The sequence below is a fragment of the Sinohyriopsis cumingii genome, chromosome 7, assembly GCF_028554795.1.
Source record: "Sinohyriopsis cumingii isolate HCF-2022 chromosome 7, ASM2855479v2, whole genome shotgun sequence".
NCBI lineage: Eukaryota > Metazoa > Mollusca > Bivalvia > Unionida > Unionidae > Sinohyriopsis > Sinohyriopsis cumingii.
The window spans coordinates 51,320,956-51,335,204 of NC_142967.1; the positions used below are offsets into that span (position 1 = coordinate 51,320,956).

Consider the following 14,249-nt stretch of genomic DNA (forward strand, 5'->3'; position numbering starts at 1 on the left):
TGTTTTTCACTTGCCAGTTCCATTTCTTTCATTTTACATTGATATTCCCTCTCTTTCTCTGTTTCGTCCTTAGCTATTTGCATTTGTTTTTCTTCTAACTGCATTTGTTTTTCTTGTTCCTACATTTGTCTTTCTTTCTTTTTTCTTCTGCTTGCAAATGCATTTGTTTTGTTTTCTTTCTCTCTTTCCTGTCTCCCTCCCTTATCTTTCTCATATTGTAACTGCACTGGTTTTTCTTGTAATTGCTTTTGTTCTTTTTCATTCTCCAATTTCATATTTTCTTTCTCTTTCTCCAAATGTAACTGTGTTTTTCTCTATCTTCTTTCTGAAGCTCCAGCTTCCTCAACTCCAATTCCATCTTGTATTTTAACTCCAATTCCTTCTTTGTTTTGTCTGAGTCTGATACATGCTTACTGACTGAAACCATAGCACTTTTATCCAAAACATTCTTTTCTACCAAATACTGAACCAAAATACGTCTTATTTCCTGTTTCGTTAAGGAAGCCTTTACTTCAGAAAGATCGTATTTTCTGGCAAGTTGAATCAAATTATCTTTTTATGAAAAGATCTTATTGTTCCTGGGTAGGATTTGAAAGAAAGATTTCCACTTTTGTTGCCATTTTAGAAAAAGCTTGTCGATCTCACATAAGATTTCAAAAACTATGGAAATTCAAATTTCATAAGACAATGTTTTCTGAAATATTTTCGTCAAAATGCTGAAATCCTTAGGAATAGCTCCCAATTTCTATGTTACGTGTTTAGGCTCGAATGAACAGTAACACAGAAAGGGTGAAAACAACAAACTTTCTAAAATTTAACAAATAAATTAATTTCCTGGAAAATTCTGTAAAAATAGAAAAGGATAAGAACTTGCGAATTAAATTGCAAAAGTCCTCGTAATACATGTTCTAATAATTTCAATTTCAAATCCTGATGGAAAATTCAAGATGGATGACGTATGCTGTAGTCAGTACTGTGCTTATCTACAGTTCCTTGTTGAAAGATAAATAATGGCACTCCGGTGTTGGAAATCCAAATTAAAATTGAAAGCAGTGTCTTTCCAAAATTTCTGTGTGAGCACTTCGCAAAATTTTTCCAGGAAATAAAGAATTAATCCTTTTGAAATCAAAACGATCTGAAGAAAATTATAGCTCAAGATCTGGCTACAACAAATTATCTTGACATCATTGTGAAAAACCCAACACTGAGAGATCCCTCTCTAAAACAAAGGTTATATTGTAGTATAAGACGCAGCTTCGAAATTTCCACATGTGGCGAAATTGGAAGGGTAGTCACGCGATCATGTTTATATCACGTGCACATAATATGGCCTTGATTAGACCAATTATTTTATTCCCAGAATAAAAACAAATATGTTTACTATCTTAGCCCACGTAGTCCCATCATTACCTTGACAACAGTCAATCATTTGTAAATAAAATAGAACTTTGTTTAATAATTTTGAATCAAGGTCAGCTTCCACTCCAAAACCTGGTGTTTATGGAAAGAATGATTCCGTTCAACCAATTTCCTGAAAAAGAATCGTTTCCACTGAATAAATTTACATTACAATAGCATGTAAAGAAAAAAAAACAAAATTAAAACTGACAAACAAACAATTAAATTAAAATGAATATATATTAAGTCAGATTTACATAACAACTTCGTGCAAATATATTCCGATTCTCAATCTGATTATTAAATAATTAAATGCCATTTGAATTAGAATTTTGGCATTCTCTTCACACTGGAATTCAGCAATTCTAATGCCTTGGCAGCTATCAAACCATCTGGACTTCGTTGGTAATTGATTCCGGTCAAAATCACTAAGAGCTAAATCAGTGCTCTATAATGGATGTGGCAAAGCGTTTATGTTGCATCCTTTAGGAAGCCTGATTCTCGTAATGCGCCAGTTGATTGTCACATAATGTACGGGTGCGCGGTCGGGTGGTTATTCACTTTTCCTTAATTTTGGGAAATATTTGACACTTTGAAATGTCCATTGAGAGCGGAATCAAGAAAATATACCTGGACTATCATGACTTTTTCCATTGAAAAATAATATGTATAAAACTCTCTCGACAATTTGAATTGATGTAGCTATTTTGGTCTCTGCTTGTTTTCGTCGATTTAAACTTTGTTCTCTTGAATGAGGATCAGAAATTAATTTAGTGTTTCATCCCTTAGTCAATCTCTTTCTGAGAAACAATGTAAAAATGAGAAAAAGAATTTACGGATCTACGTATCAAATCTAAAAATAATCTAAGAATAATCAAAGAATAACAAACCAGAAGGCCTAGTATTAAAATGTCCTAATGAAAATGAGTTCGAACCCCGATGAAATCCGAAATTGAAGGCGATAACATATGCTGTGGTCAGTGTCGTACTGATATGTCAACAGTTCTTTGTTGAACCACGAAAAATAATATTTCAGTTTTGAATTCCGAATAAAATTTAAATTAATGTGTTTGTCCAAGAATTCTGTATGAACACTTACATATTTCCAGGAAAAAAGAATGAATAATTCCATAAAATACAAATTCAACACAAACTGGTCAGAAAAACACTTGAAGTCTCAATGGTTGCTAGCCCAACTGACTAAATTCTCCATAGAAAAGAGTTTTACACTAATTTAAGATGGAAAACAGATTCCCGTATGAGTGTCACATGATCATGTTTTTGGAACAACATAGAAGCTTTACATGCCTTATATCACGCACTCCCAGTATGGCCTCGGTTTCACTTTATGCATCTACACTAAGAAAGAATAAATGTTTTTATAAAAAAGGTTGTTTATTTCACTCTCACTGATTCTGAATCAAGGTCAGGAACTAAGTCAGCATTAGATACAAAGTTTCTTTTATTAGTGTTTACGAAAAACAGTCAGGTCAAACTAATTTATGAAAAATGTCAAATCCAGTAAATAATGTTACACTAAAAACGTATACAATGAAATTAAAAAATTAAAACTAACAAACAAACAATTAAATTTAATCAAATATACACAACACTTCCCTCATAAAGACAAAGAAAAATTTATATAATAAAGTTATCTGTTTACCATAGATTAATTTTATACAAGTTTTTAAAAAAGAAACAACATAAGAAGAACGCGTATAAATTATACAAAGTGGACAAGAAATAATACCTTTCTATACACGGGAAAGTGCAACTGCTATAAAATTATCTTTTCCCTTGATGTGCCTGATGTCAATATTATATTCCTGTTACAATAAACTCAACCTAAGTAGTCTTTTATTTTTATTTTTCACCTTGCTGATGAAAGTAAGGGGGTTTTGATCTGAACACAATAATGAAAGAGGGAGGGGAACTAATGTAACAAGATGGTGTAATGCCATTATCAAAGCCAAATATTCCTTCATCATTTTTACGTAATTTCTTTGGTGCTTATTTAATTTGTTAGGAAAATAGCACAGTAGATTATCAACAACATTTTCGTCTTCTTGAATCAATACTGCTACTACCACAAAATCACTGTCATCAACGGACAGTTTAAATGATTGGCTGAAATTCGGAGCTGAGAGGAATGGCGCGCTTTTAAGTATGTCTTTAACTTACAAAAGCCTCTTTACATTTTTCAGTTATAAAGAACTTGTTTTCGTGCACACAAAATAGGCAGGGTTTCAACAATTATGGAAAAAGTGGAACATCAAGATATACCTAAATGTCGCATCAGTTTCTTTTTACTAACAGTCACAGGGAATTCCGAGAGAGCCTTGACCTTAGCATCTATAGGCTTCACTTGTCCATGTCCCATGATATGTCCTAGAAAGGTTATACTATTACGGCAGAGCTCACTGTGTGACAATTTAACTGTCAAACTTGCATCAATGAGTTTCCGAATTGCTGCTAAATGTTCTTTCCATGTATCGTTGCAGATGATGACATCATCTATGTAAGCATGACAATAATCTAGACCAGAAGTGATCATATTTATTCCACGATGAAAAGTACTTGGTGAACCTTGGATCCCAAACGGGATCACTTTATATTGATAAAGTCTATCAGAAGTCAAGAATGCCGAAATTTACTTAGTTCTTTCCGTCAGTGGAATGTGCCAAAATCCTTTCAGAAGGTCACATTTGGTGACATACGTGGCATTCCCGATTTTATGAATGCAGTGCTTGATTCTTGGTAATGGAACTGAATCTGTTTTTTCACACCGTTCACCTTCCTTTAATCAGTGCACAGACGGAAAGTTTTATCTGGTTTCGGAACAATTATACATGGTGAACTCCAATCACTTTCACTGGGCTCAATGAAATAATTTTTCAGCACATAATGAATTTCTTTTTTCAAGTATTGTTGTCTGAGAGGGTTCATCCTGTTCCGGTGTTGTTTGACAAGTTTAGAATTTACAATTTCACTGTCATGAAAAATTGCGTTTGTTATTGTGGGAATATGCGGAAATACGTGCTCGTATTCAGATAATAAATGTTTAAGTTCCTTCCTTTCTTGTTGTTACAAATGTTAAAGTTTCTGGTCCAGATCATTCATAATTTCTGAATTCCGAAGATTTGTTACTCCCATATTAGTAGAGTCCTATGGTATTCCTTAACTGAAATCTTCACTGAGTGGGACAGGTATAACTAAATGAATTGAATGTTTAACCTGGACATCTCTCTCAATATATTGGCACTCTTTTAATCTATTTAGATCCCAGGAGAACTATTATTATAATTTAACTCAATCATTTCCTTTTTTATTTTTTTAATGGCCGTAATACCTGATCTGAAGGACATTTTGATGAATGAGCAAGAGAGATAGAAATCTGTTACCAGACTCAGAAGCTCCCTCCATTCCTGTTCTGTGAAAGGATGATTTCACTTGTGACTTGAATTGCTGGATGCCAAATTCAATCATAATCAGCTGGAAAGCTCCAGACCTAAATTTTGAGCATAGACCAGGTTGAACAGATTAATAAAGGCCAAATTGAGTAAACAAACTTTATCAAAGATTTTACTAATGTTTTAGATTTAATATTTCTCAAAAGAAATGGCTCTGGGAACATTGTTGATGCAAATATTATGAACAACAAGTACTGGCTACCTGACTTGGCCATAAGTAAGGGACCAACACAATCTAGCATATAACTAATTAACGGTTCGCCAAAAGCAGGAATACGTTGCAGATGAGACTTAGGTATCGTCTGATTGGGTTTTTCTACCATTTGAGACGTATGACAAGATGTGCAGTATTTACAAACTTCACTCTTGATTTTTGGCCAGTAGAGGTGAGTCAAGATCTTGCAATAAATCTTATTAATCCCTAAGTGACAAGCCAAAATGAGTTTCATGGTCCAGACTAAGTGTTTCCGATCTGTAAGAATTTGGAACTACAATAGTTAACCGATCACTCGTCACCAGCAGGTACCTCGGTAGGTCTACATTTTCTCATAATAATTCCATTTGTAATGAAATAACAAACAGGTACGTCAGTTGCTTCAGTTTCACTAAGAGGCCATTGAAACAAACATAAGATCTCATAATATTGTTCCTGTTTGGCTACAAGTGATTGTTGTTTGTCACCCTGATTAGAATAAAGAGAATAAGTTGTTAAAAGAGGACCAACACATGTGACCGCTTAAATAATAGTTTCTGATCAACATCATTCTAAAGAGCTTTCTTTGCCATAGCTTTAGTAATTGCACATGCTGGGTGTAAATCAGGGAATTCTTTCTCAGTAGGATCGACTTTCTGATGCAAACGAAGCTTGTCAGTTTAAAGTGGATTAACCACAACCTTATCTACAGCTAAGTATTGTCCTTTGTTCTTTCAATAGGTACACGTAGGAATAGACAAGGATTTTTTTTATCAAGTGCATCAGAAGCTTGATGTTTAACAGTTGTGCCAGATTGCGATTTAGAAGGGGTTGTATTAGGCTGAAATACTCTTCTGCCAGAAGACAGCTAAGTGGAAGACTTGCTTAGAAAATGAACTTTATGAGCTAAAAATATTCGTCAGCAGGACGAACAGCATTTTCCAAGGTTTCTACCTCATGCTCATCAAGATAAGTTTTAATGTCAATCTGGATACATTTCTTAAACTCTTCAAGTAAGAATGGTTGTTTGAGACTTTCATAATTTTGATCGACTTTCTTGACTAAGTACAACCTGTCAAATAACTGCTCTTTTTCTCTTGCAAATTCACATGAGTTTGTCCAGCTTTTTTATATAGTTTCTGAAATTTTGCCGATAAGCCTCAAAGACAAGCTCACAACCATTTAAAATTCATTCCTTAACCAGATCTTATTCACCACGTTGCTGTAGTGGCAGTGAATTTTAAATATCACTAACTTTACCAGTAAGTCCATATTGTAAAAATAGGGTCCAATGCTACCTTGGCCATTTTTAATTTTCCGCAATTTGTTTAAAAACGAGGAAAATATTTCACTACATCTTTTCCAGAAAAGAGGCACTAAGATAACATTTTTAATGACACCAAAACTTTAATTTTTATGTGAAGTGAGAATGTGCTTTTCATTTGCCAGTTCCATGTATTGTATTCTAAATAGAAAGTTCCACTCTTCCTTCTTTCTTTGTATTTGCGTCTGTCTCTCTGTCTCCTCTTTCTGAGATTGATGGTGCATTTGTTTCTCTCTCTCCCCATTCTCCAATAGCAACTGCATTTGTTTCTCTTCTTTCTGCAACTGAATTTGTTCTTTTTGTAATTGCATTTGTCTTTCTTTCTCTCTTCTTTATCTAATTACCTTTGTATTTGTTCTTTCTGTAACATCATTTGGTTTTCTTCTTTATCATTCTGTAATAACATTTGCTCTTTCTCTTTGTTTTCCAATTGGAACTGCATTTGTGTTTTTTTTGTCTTTCTGCAGTTGCAGCTGCCTTAAATCTAATTTCATCTTGTGTTTAAATTTTATTTCCTTTACTTTTTATGTCATAGACTGTTACAGACTTACTGATCGAAACCAAAGCACTTTTATCCAAGGATTCTTTTGTACCAAATACTCAACCAAAATATGTTTTATTTCGTGCTTTGTTATGGCAGTTTTGCCTCAGAAATATCATATTTTTGTCAAGTTGAATCAATTCATATTTTTTTTTTCTCAAAAGGTCTAATTTCTTTTGGGTAGGATTTGAAAGAAATATTGCCACCTTTATTGAAATTGTAAAATAAAGCCTGTTGATTTCACTAAAGAATTCAAAAATGTAAAATAATACTTGGGATTTAAAACAATTTCCCAAAATAGTGGAGTTTAAATTTCAAGAAACCAAAGTTTTCCGACGTATTTTAACCAAAATTCATATATCCCAAGGACGAGCACTCCAGTGTTCCTAGGCTCTTAATAAATGAAACAAGAAAAACGTGAAGAAAACAAACTTAGTAAAATGTAACAAATAATTTATTTCCCTCTGGAAATGCAAGGCAAAAAATAACTTTCGATTCTACGAATCAAATCCAACAGTAATCCGAGAATAATAAAAGAATTAAACATTTGAAATCAGAGTAATAAAATATCCTAATGAAAATGAGTTCGAACGACAATGAAATCCAAAATGGGAGGAGATGACAAATGCTGTGGTCAGTGTAGTACTAATGTGTGTCCGTAGCCACCATAACCAGAGTTCTTTGCTGAACCACAGAAAATAATATTTCAATTTTGAATTTCGAATAAAATTTAAATAGATGTCTTTGTCCAAGAATTCTGTATCAGCACTGAAATATTTCCAGGACAAAGAACTAATAATTCAATAAAATAGTGATTCAACTCAAACTGGTCACATAAACAACTCCTTTAAGTGTCAATGATTTATAGCCCAATAGAGTAAATTCTCTATAAAAAAGAGTTTAACACTAATGTAAGACGGAAAGCAGATTCCCGTATGAGGGTCACATGGTCATGTTTCTAGAACAACATAGAACCTTTACATGTCTAGGATCACGTACTCATAGTATGGCCTCTATTTCACTTTATGAAATACACTAAGAAAGAATAAAATAAAATAAAATAAACAAAAGTTGTTTACTTCACTTTCACTGATTCTGAATCAAGGTTAGGAACAAGGTCATCATTAGATATAACGTTTCTATTATTAGTGTTTACGAAAAAACTGTCAGGTCAAAATAATGTATGGAAAATGTCAAATCGAGTAAATCATGTTACATTACAATATCCTGAAATGGAAATAAAAAATTAAAACTAACAAAGAAACAATTAAATTAATTCAAATATAAATTAAATCAAATATGCATTATGATAGATTTGTCCTTCAGTTGCACTCTGGAAAATGACGCCTTTAACGACAGTCTCTTCCCAGTAAACAAAAACTGATTAAGATCTTGCAAAATAATGTCATTTTCCAAGGATTTGCGAACGTCTTTAAACAAAAGTCACGTCCAAATTGAAGGATAAGACCGAGAATTATATCTTTAAATTGTAACCCACTTGGTCTTTCGTATCGGACACCGAGTACTCTGAGAGAACCGGATTGAAGAATATTCTGTTTGCCCAGCTGTAAAAAGTGTTCTCCTTCTCTGATACTTTTATGGCACTGTTTGTGTACTTTTTTTGTCTCAGTTTCCTTATCTATCTATCTATCTATCTATCTATCTATCTATCTATCTATCTATCTATCTATCTATCTATCTATCTATCTATCTATCTATCTATCTATCTATCTATCTATCCATCCATCCATCCATCTATCCATCCATCTATCTATCTACCTATCTATCTATCTATCTATCTATCTATCTCTCTCTCTCTATCTATCTATCTATCTATCTATCTATCTATCTATCTATCTATCTATCTATCTATCTATCTATCTGTCTATCTATCTATCTATCTATCTATCTATCTATCTATCTATCTATCTATCTATCTATCTATCTATCTGTCTTTCTATCTATCTATTTATCGATCTATCGACTTATCGATCAATCGATCTCGATCGTTCCTTTGTTCTTTCGTTCCTTCGTTCGTTTGTTCGTTCGTTCGCTCACTCGCTAGATCGCTCTCTCTTTTGTTCTTTCAATCGTTCGTTTTGTGTGAATGCAGAGAGAGAGAGAGAGAGAGAGAGAGAGAGAGAGAGAGAGGGTGAGTAAACCTCCAATTGTAATCCCCAAACAGAAACCACGTTCCTTTATATGTCAAATTTTTGTTAGGTTTGTAACACTTCAATTCACTCTGCGTGTCTGTTTGGGAGATTGCATTATGTTCCACCCTTTCTTATAGTACAGTTTTCAAGAATCATGACTGATATCTTCATTTTATATAAAATATCTTTGTAACTCCAATAATTAGCTCTGTTCGTTTTGAATAATATACTTTATACGACGTATTGGTACAGTGATGAGAGAGGTAACTCTAAATGATACAATTAAATATAGATTGCAATCTCATCCGAATACATGCAATCAACGCTATAAATTTTCTTTCCAAATTTTCTTTTCAGTCAACTTCTGTCATTTTGTAACTTCAATCAAGTCAAATATTACGTTTTGACAGCACAGTACAAGAAATATGCGATTAAATAACTGACGGTACAGTACCTTGTATATTTGCATGCAGAATTTACCATTTACGTACACGAACTCTACTAACATCCATTATTGCAGAAGGACACTAACAAACAATATTGAGTACAGACTTTAAAAAACACTATACAACCTACTGATCCATATTTTGTGGAGTGAGGTAGGATCTTTTGTTACTGAGCTTACGAAGCATACTTCAAAACCTAAACGAAAATACACCGTCACTGTTTTGTGACGAATTTCCTTTAAAATTAAATTAACGTCTACTCTGAAGTTTTTCAAGCACGTGACGTTTGGATAAGGCACGGTTTGTAGCAAAAAGAAAGATAAATGTCGATAAGACAAATTGTGGCAATGTATTTAAGTTTTTTTTTGTTCTTTTCCTTTGCAATGACTAAACAAACGTGACATTCTACTCTTGCCTTGAAACTACTAACGCTCTGTAGGACAATTTTGTTTCTGAAGACACACATTATTAATACCAATCATCTCGAATAATAAAGTACCCCCCAAAAATCAAGGATATTTAAGTACCAAACAATGGAACATGAATCAAGGAAAGGTCGAAAACTTTATTAAATGATTTAACTTTGTCCTGCGTGAACGTTTTAAATAGAAACCGATAACGGAACTCTCAGCCTTGTGTAGAGTATCAAGTTCAAGACATTGTCTAAGAAACGTACGTTTATTTATCGAGCAAAAACCCGTGGCCTCAAGACACTGTCTCCAAAGAGGATGAACTCACTGATTTTGTGGCCAATGAATGGTCAATTTAAATGCGCATTGAATGGTAGCGGTTCTTAGTTAAACATTAAATAATGATGTCAATGAGTCACCGTTGTTGAGTTGCTTTGTGCATGCATATATGGGGAAATTCAAGTAATTAAGAAATTCAGACAAATTTCATCTATATTAGGATAAAGAAATTTACTACTTGTGTACAATTAGCAGATTTGATAATTGTTAATCCTTTCCATTGTTTGCATTTACTTAAAAATTTCAAGTTTTAATTAAATAAAATTAGATTCAATTGTCGGTCACTTCAAACGATAACAGCTTTTGCAAACTTTTGATCAAATATAATTTGCAATCAATGTGGAATAAAATCTTGAGGATCGGCTTAAAATGATCAAAATGGAACAAAGAGAGAGAGGGAGAAAAAAATAAATACAGAATAACCACAAAGTCCTCTTATTTTCTCCAGTCAAACAGTTTTATTGGGGTAGTATTAACAAATACGACTATAGCAATGCTTTAGGTGGGGTACGCCTCAGTCGTTTAATCTATCTTTTCTTCTTAATATCTGTAAAAGAAAAGTAATTGAGTATTTACGACAGTTGGCTGCTTAAACAATACAATATGGATACAATAATGATATGGAATATAAACAGAGGTTCGTATGGTAGTTCGAAATGTAGGCGTGAACAAATGAAACCAGTAAGTAGAAATGGAAATAAGCAAGATGATGATAAACTCGTGTAGGTAGTCATGCTGCAACATGTGATATATAAATTAAGGGTGAAGAATATCATTTCTTACTTTTTGGGGTAATGGCCGTAACTATATCCACCCTTAGGGAAGTGGTGTCCACCATGTCCCCAACTGTATCCTCCAAGTCCACCGCTGTATCCCCCAAATCCACCACCGAATCTCCCGAATCCACCACCGAATCCAAAGCCCAAACCCCTGCCACCGCTGTATCCACCATATCCACCATAACTACCATATCCGCCGTAGCCACCATAACCACCGTAGCCACCATGAATTCCATGTGCGATTGAGGGTGTAACGATGGCAGCACCTACTATGCAAGCTAGAAGAGCTAGTGCGACCTTCATTTTCGTCTGCCAAAAGAAAGTAAGTTCGTGAAACGCATTTTCTCATCGAATGTTTCGTTTTTTCGTGTTGGTTTACTCGGCGAATATACGTGCATGTTGTTATTAAATTTTCAGATTTTCAGACTGAGACAGGAAATTGTTGAAGTAATATTCTCCAATTTCGTGATCGACGCTCCAGTGTCATTAGATAATGACCGTGTTCTGGAAACGCATATTGATATCCAGATTTGCGAAAGTGCGATGCCTGAAAATATTTCTGTGAGTTTGTAGCCTGAATTCTATTAACCTAGAATCGTGTAGAGTGTTGCGAACGAGCTGGATGATTCTTAAACAGATTTCGAAAAGGAAATAACGATGTTTTCTTTAGTGATAGAGACTGCTTAGAATGCTACAGCATCAGTTCATTCGTATCATGCAATTAATAAACACTCCTGTGTTGTAGAAGAAAATACATATTCATTTGAAAATGAATTGTTATTGTGTGCAACGCAGTTTAATAAAATTGGTTAAGGAAGCTCAATGAGATACTATAAGATCAATCTCCATGACGTCTCGCAATGTTATTAAGAACATGATGTTTATTAAACGTCAGTTAGATGCAGTGGCTCTCTAGTGGACAATATAAGAATGGTAGATGAAACTTTCAGTGTCTTCTGTTTCAAATAGATGATAAAAATTTGAATGTCTTCTGTGTCAAACAGTCATTATGATTTCATTATATTCATCATACTTGTATATCTGCTTTGTACGTTTCTAACTTATATGGAATGTAAAAAAATAAACTACATTGAACGTGATATGTTCAACTGTTAAATATTTCCTCTTTATTTATATCGAAAAAGCTGGATTGTCGATAGAAAAAAATGTTTCCGTTTTCGAAAACCAGTAAGTGAGCTGCATCTATACCAATAATTTCTTTAACATGCAGCTTGTCTACAAATGCAATTCGTCTCTAATTATATATTTTCCACGTTCAATTTCATTGGCCTTTAATGTGCAAAGTGTGAATTGTAAGGTTGTGATCAAATACATTTTATCGTCCACTTTCTTGCAATGTTTATAGAAAGGTATATATAAAACGACAGCAATGATTGAGGCAATTTAATTGCCAAGTAAATCATATGCTCAAATACAGTGATGAAAATGAATAATGCTTTCGTACTTTGAATTGTAATCATGTCTTATTGGTCTTCTAAGCAATAGACTGTCTGTCGTTTATTTCTACAGTCGTACCATTTAACAAGTAAAACAAGTACAGGGATTGTTTATCATATATACAATATTTACATCTATTAAAGACAACGTAATGATGGATGTATAGTTTATTGAAGGTACGGTTCTGCTTATAAAACACATTTGTTTCGTTACAAAACGGTACTATTTTGAAATTTCGTCTTAGATACAATTATAGTTCTGCTGAATTTAGCGGCAACTTCGTAAGTTTGTTAAAAAGAGATTAAAGGTTATACAAGAAGTGCGTATAGGTGTCTTTTTTATTATTTGCTTCAAAGCAAGGTCCACAAACTTTTCGTATACTTCAAACGTGTCTCGTTTATAGTGCACATAATTCATTGACTTTGTTAAAATTGTGTGTATGGTATATATTAAAAGGAGAAGCGTGTGTTGTATAGATAATCAAGAACGTTAATTAGTATGTCTAATAACTGCACTTACCTGGATGCCAATGAGTCAAGAAACTCTACGAAACGGGACAGATAATTCACCACCGGACTGGTAGTTGCCTGTGCTGTAACGTTGAATGTGATGACCTTTTATACCCTTGAACAGCCTATTTTAGATGTATGTGAAACTGATTAATTAGTGACGATGACGGATAGTAATTGAATGATGTTTTGTGTAAAACAAAAAAGAAAATATTTTTTTCTGTTTTAATTAAAAATGACGATGGATATTTCACATTTTTTTTCCCCCACATAGCAATGTATTATTGTTGGAAATGATTTATATGGGATTTGAAGAAGAATGAATTCAAGACAATGGGTCAATTTATCATTGAGAGCTTTCAAAAAGGATTACATTCATATTCGTTAAGCTTGTGTTTTAATGTAAACTTAAACTTGTTGGTAGATTGCAGTAGCTTATTAATAATATCTAAATTGCCATTTCAACTAAATGTATTAATTTGCTACTTGGTTATCTCATTATCTACTTTAACCTTACTTATCGATTTCTAAAGTGGTTTGCCACATTCATGGTATTTTCTTCAACTGCATACAAGACAGGGACTAATATTTGTTGGAATGGTCCAAGCTAGTGTTCTAGATACGTAACATTGCTATTCTTTAATCTTTTTCAATCGACCATGTATGGTCTTCTATTTTGTACTCATAATGCTACAACGAAGGGTATGTCACCATTTGTAAATATATTGATATCCACATAAGTTTGGCGAAATAACATTGTGTCAATAACGAATATATGCTCTTCTTACATTGCTGTTAGGTTCTAAATATGGATGAAACGCATTGTGCAAAATATTGATAATTAGTAATCATGGATAATATTTTTGAGTCCACATGTTAAATTATATATTTAATATGACGCAATCGTAATATTCTTTTTGAAATATCCAGGATTACTAAAATGCCACCTTTATTTATCAAGCGATCTATGTATTTTTGTTGTAGCGGTGGTCATTGAAGTAGATGTAATATGTATAATAGACTGTATTTTTTGTGGGAACTAAGGCATGTGCATACATATAGTTCTTTGTTTAAGTCCATAATAAAAAATTACAACAGCAAGAAAGTATCATGTCCATTCATGGCATGACATTTTGTTTCTATGCCAACTACATATAGCATGTCATGAATGTATTACTTCATAAACATTACACTAATTTACTTTTAGAAAGTTAATTGCACACAAAAAT

The 14,249-nt window shown here is 33.3% G+C and overlaps 1 protein-coding gene across 1 annotated transcript; it reads right to left on the reverse strand.

Moving 5' to 3' along the window:
* Positions 1-10,709: 10,709 nt before the first annotated feature.
* On the reverse strand, positions 10,710-13,091 carry LOC149795220 (uncharacterized). Its single transcript, XM_089964053.1, has 3 exons — positions 13,031-13,091; positions 11,058-11,362; positions 10,710-10,821 (listed from the first exon to the last, which is right to left on the reverse strand). The coding sequence occupies exons 2-3, from the start codon at positions 11,354-11,356 to the stop codon at positions 10,815-10,817; spliced, it is 306 nt and encodes a 101-aa protein (XP_089820179.1). The 5' UTR covers positions 11,357-11,362; positions 13,031-13,091; the 3' UTR covers positions 10,710-10,814.
* Between the last annotated feature and the right edge of the window lie 1,158 nt (positions 13,092-14,249).

What these genes read in the sequence shown, in the direction of transcription:
- LOC149795220 (XM_089964053.1), bottom strand. Translation starts at nt 11,356, where the DNA reads ATGAAGGTCGCACTAGCTCTTCTAGCTTGCATAGTAGGTGCTGCCATC.